The sequence below is a fragment of the Pyrgilauda ruficollis genome, unplaced genomic scaffold (genome assembly GCF_017590135.1).
Source record: "Pyrgilauda ruficollis isolate IOZ18807 unplaced genomic scaffold, ASM1759013v1 scaffold1436, whole genome shotgun sequence".
Classification (NCBI taxonomy): domain Eukaryota; kingdom Metazoa; phylum Chordata; class Aves; order Passeriformes; family Passeridae; genus Pyrgilauda; species Pyrgilauda ruficollis.
In genome coordinates, this window is record NW_024512944.1 from 6,755 (window position 1) to 12,140 (window position 5,386).

The following is a 5,386-nucleotide window of genomic DNA, read 5'->3' on the forward strand; positions in this document are numbered from 1 at the left end:
AGGTGACAGCAATGACACAGGTGACACACAGGTGACTCACAGGTGACACAGAGGTGACAGCAATGACACAGGTGACACTCAGGTGACACACAGGTGACAGCAATGACACAGGTGACACAGGGAGGTGACACACAGGTGACAGGTGACACACACAGGTGACAGGTGACTCAGGTGACACTCAGGTGACGCCGCTGTCACTCACTCAGCAGCACGCCGATCCCCAGCGCGCTCAGCAGCGCCGCCACCACGAGGCCACCGACGCGCAGGTGACACCAGTCTGGGGACAGCGACACAGGGACACCTTGGGGACACCTGGGGGACACTGGGGGACAGCTGGGGGACACCTGGGGGACAGCTGGGGACACCTGGGGACACCTGGGGACATTTGGGACACCTGGGGACACTGGGACACACCTGGAACACCTGGGGGACACCTGGGGACATTTGGGACATACCTGGGGACACTGAGGACACCTTGGGGACACTGGGGACAGCTGGGGGACACCTGGGGACACACCTGGGGACACCTTGGGGACACTTTGGGACACCTTGGGGACACCTGGGGACAGCAGGGACAACTTTGTGACATCTTGGGCACATTTGGGACACACCTGGGGACACCTGGGGACACTGGGGACACACCTGGGGACAGCAGGGACACCTTGGGGACACTGGGGACAGCTGGGGGACACCTGGAGACACACCTGGGAACACACCTGGGGACACTGAGGACACGTGGGACACCTTGGGGAGACCTTGGGGACACCTGGGGACAGCAGGGACAACTTTGTGACACCTTGGGGACATTTGGGACACACCTGGGGACACCTTGGGACACCTGGGGACACACCTGGGGACACACCTGGGGACACCTGGGACACCTTGGGAAGACCTTGGGGACACCTTGGGGACACCCCTGGGACACCTTGGGGACACTTTGGGGACACCTGGGAACATTGGGGACAACTTGGGGACACTTTGGGACACCTGAGACAGCTGGGGACATTTGGGGACAGTTGGGGACCCTCCCAGTCCCTCCCCGTGCCCGCACTCACCGTAATGGAAGGGACTGGGGGCACCTGGGGGGGAAGGGAGGGGTCAGAGAGACCAGTACGGACCAGTGTAAACCAGTACAGACCAGTACGGACCAGTACGGACCAGTACGGACCAGTGTAAACCAGTATGGACCAGAATGGACCTCCCCCACCCAGTATAAACCAGTTTGGGCTTTCTATCCCAGTCCATCCCAGTCCCTCCCAATGAACTCTCAAGTGTCTCATTTGCTCCACCTGGTGGCGGCTTTGGGAACTGCAGCGTCCTCCCAGTCCCTCCCAGTCCCTCCCAGTCCCTCCCAGTTTGTCCCAGTCACTCACCGGGGGGGTCCCCTCTGGCCAGGGACAGAACTGGGGGGGGGAGGGGACACCAGTTAAACCAGTCTGGGGGGGGTACTGGGCCCAGCTCCTCCCAGTGACCCCCAGAACCGTCCCAGTTCAGACCAGTTCATCCCAGTCCCTCCCAGTTCCATCCCAGTCCCTCCCAGTCCCTCCCAGTAACCCCAAAATCATCCCACTACAGACCAGTTCAGACCAGTTTGTCCCAGTTCCCCTCCAGTCCCCCCATCATCCACTCCCAGTCCCCCCCCAGTTGTTCCCAGTTCCCTCCCAGTCCCCTCCCAGTATAACCCAGTTCCCTCCCAGTCCCCTCCCAGTCCATCCCAGTCCCTCCCAATCCCCTCCCAGTCCATCCCAGTCCCTCCCAGTACAAACCAGTCCCTCCCAATCCCCTCCCAGTCCCTCCCAGTACAAACCAGTACCTCCCAGTATCACCAGTGCCCGCAGCCGTTCCCGCTCCATCCCGTGACCTTTGACCCCTGGGGGGGAGGGGAAACTCCAGAGGGGCCCGGGGGGAACTGGGACAAACTGGGAGGGACTGGGAGGGACTGGGAGGGACTGGGAGGGACTGGGAGGGAACTGGGGCCGGGTGAGTCACTGGGATTCCTGAGCAGGGTGGGACTGGGATAAACTGGTGGGAACTGGAACTGACTGGGAGGGACTGGGAGGGGTCTGGGTTATACTGGGAGGGACTGGGAGGGGTTTGGGTTATACTGGGAGGCGTGGTCAATGGAGGGGCGTGGTCAATGGGGGCGTTTGGCTGTAGAGAGACTGGGACAGACTGGGAGTGGTACTGGGCTGCACTGGGCGGGCCTGGAGCGGCGCTGGGGCTGGACTGGGATGAACTGGGAGGGACTGGAGGGGTTCAATGAGCTGTTCCCGCCTCTGCCTCCTCCCATTGGCTGAAGCTCCCGCCAATCACTGACTGCAGCCAATCAGCACTCGGCAACAGGACCTGGGGGCGGGGCCTGGAGTTGGCGCCATTTTTGAGATTTTAGACTACAACTCCCGCCATGCCCCGCGGTCCCATAGAGAGTAATGGAGCCGGGACTACAACTCCTGTCATGCCCCGCGACCCCATAGCTGCCGAGCGGAGCCGGGACTACAACTCCGGCCAGGCCCCACGGAGCGCTCGTTATCCGCCTCCGTGTGCCCCATTGGCGCCCCCAGACCCTGCGGGACCACCGCGTGCCCCCCCCGAGCCCACCCGGGACCCCCAAACGCCCCACACCACGCAGAGGCTGCCTGACACCGCTTTTGGGACTACAGGTCCCGTCATGCCCCGCGCCCCATCGAGCCTCATCACAGCCGGGCCTACACCTCCCATCATCCCTCGCGGCCGTCACGTCCCGCGCCCCAGAGAGATCCCTCAGCGCTCCCCAGGTGTCCCCCAAGGGCTCCCGACCCCACAGAACCCCCTCAGGTGCCGTTCCGGACCCCCAAGCGCTCCGTCACAGCGACTTCTGGGACTACATCTCCCATCACGCCCCGCGGTGCCCGTAGCGCGCTATTACCGCCGTGCTTCTATCTCCCGTCATGCCCCGCTGAAGCAGCGCCTCCATCTCCCGTCATGCCCCGCGCCCCATAGAGCACCGTTATACCCGCGCCTACAACTCCCACCAACCCCCGCGCCCCACAGATTCCCCGTTCGATCCCCCCCCAGACCCAAAAATCTCCAAAAACAGGAAAAAAAAAACCCCAATTAATTTGAACACCAAAACTCAAGACACTCTCGACAGCCCAACCCTTTAATAATTAAAAATTTTTCCTCTGTTTAAAAACTTCCTTCCGTCCCATTTCAGCTCAGTCCATTCGCATCTCGATTTGATTCGATTCCGCCGCCTTCCTCCCCTCAGGGGCTTTTCGGGGTCTCTCACAGCAGGGTCCGGCCTCGCTGCGTCAGTAAAACCCCGAAGCGGCGCTTGAGGGCCAGGCGGTGCCGGGAGAATTTATCATCGGGGGAGAAGCGGGCGGGATGGGCCGAGCGCGTGGGGACCCCGGCCGGGGACACCTTCTGTGGGGACAGCGCGTCAGGGGAGCCCAGAGCGCCACAAAAACCCCAAAACCCGCCCTCGGGACGCGCACAAACCCGAAATCCCCCCTCAGGACACTTAGAATCCCGAAAGCCCCGCAATAATCTCCTCCTCAGGACACCCGAACTGCAGAAATCCCCCCTCACAACACCCGAACTCCCAAAATCCCCCCTCAGGACACCCAGAATCCCGAAATCCCACAAAATTCCCCCTCAGGACACCCAAACTCCCAAACCTCCCCCTCAGGACACCCAGAATCCCGAAATCCCACCGGTTTCCCCTCAGGACACCCAAACTCCACAAAATCCCCCAGTTCCCCCCTCAGGACACCCAAACTCCCAAATTCCCCCCTCAGGACACCCAAACTCCCGAAATCTCACAAAATTCCCCCTCAGGACACCCAAACTCCACAAAATTCCCCCTCAGGACACCCAAACCCCACAAAATCCCACAAAATTCCCCCTCAGGACACCCGAACTCCCAAAATCGCACAAAATTCCCCCTCAGGACACCCAGAATCCCGAAATCCCACAAAATTCCCCCTCAGGACACCCAAACTCCACAATATCCCACAAAATTCCCCTTCAGGACACCCAAACTCCCGAAATCTCACAAAATTCCCCCTCAGGACACCCAAACTCCACAAAATCCACAAAATTCCCCCTCAGGACACCCAGAATCCCGAAATCCCACAAAATTCCCCCTCAGGACACCCAAACTCCACAAAATTCCCCTTCAGGACACCCAAACTCCACAAAATTCCCCCCTCAGGACACCGAAATTCCCCTTTTTGGACCTAAATTCCCCTTTTTGGGTCCAATCTTCCCATCTGAGCACTCAAATTCCTCCTTTTTGGATCCATATTCTCCTTTTTTTGGGCCCCAATTCTCCCTTTTTGCACCCAAATTCACCTTTTCTGGACCCAAATTCTGCCGGTTTTGAGCCCAAATTCCCATTTTTGGAACCAAATTCTCCCTTTTTGAGCTCAAACTTTCCCTTCCTTGACCCAAATTCCCCTTTTTCAGTGTCAAATTCCCCCTTTTTGAGCCCAAATTTTCCCTTCCTTGACCCAAATTTCTCTTTTTTGGGCCCCAATTCTCCCTTTTTTCAGCCCAAATTCCCATTTTTTGGACTCCAATTCTCCCTTTTTTAGTCCAAATTCCCCTTTGTGAGCCCAAATCTTCCCTTTTTGAACCCCAATTCCCCTTTTTTAGGCCCAAATTCTCCCTTTTGCACCCCAATTCTCCTTTTTTGAGTCCAAACCTCCCCTGGGTGCCCAAATATCCCTTTTTATGGGCACAAAATTTCCCTTTTTTGGACCAAAATTCCCCTTTTTGGGTCCAAACTTCCCATCCCCAATCCCCCTCAGGACACCCAACCTCCCTCGTACCGTTCCCAAACCGCACCCCGTGCACCCAAACACCGCGGATCCCCTCAGATCCTTCCCCAAATCCCCTCCGAACGTCCCCAAATCGCCCCAAAATCACCCCAAAATCGCCCCGTACCCGCAGGGTGTAAACGCGCTCCCCGCGCTCGTTCAGGTAACACTGCAGGAACATGGCGGCGCCGACGGGAAACGAGGCCGGAAGTCGCCTCAGGATAAAAGGGAAAGGGGGCGGGGTTTATACCGGAAGTTGGCGAGGAGGATGATGGGAAATGTAGTCCCGGAAGGGAGCGGGGACTAAAGCTCAACCCAGGGCATCCAATGGGAGCCGAGAGGGGAAATTTGGGGGAAAAAGGGAAATTTTTGGGGAAAAATAGTAATAATTATACAAATAATGAGCCATAATTATAAAAATAACAATAATTATAAAATTAGAAATAATTATAAAAATGGCAGTAATTATAAAAATAGTAATAATTATAAAATAGTAATAATTATAAAATAGTAATAATTATTAAATAGCAATAATTATAAAATATCAATAATTATGAAATACCAATTATTATAAAATAAATAGC

The 5,386-nt window shown here is 56.9% G+C and overlaps 1 protein-coding gene across 1 annotated transcript; it reads right to left on the reverse strand.

Moving 5' to 3' along the window:
- Positions 1-3,125: 3,125 nt before the first annotated feature.
- Positions 3,126-5,024, reverse strand: NOP10 (NOP10 ribonucleoprotein). The gene is made up of 2 exons (XM_041460451.1): positions 4,930-5,024; positions 3,126-3,405 (listed from the first exon to the last, which is right to left on the reverse strand). The coding sequence occupies exons 1-2, from the start codon at positions 4,981-4,983 to the stop codon at positions 3,265-3,267; spliced, it is 195 nt and encodes a 64-aa protein (XP_041316385.1). The 5' UTR covers positions 4,984-5,024; the 3' UTR covers positions 3,126-3,264.
- Positions 5,025-5,386: the final 362 nt, after the last annotated feature.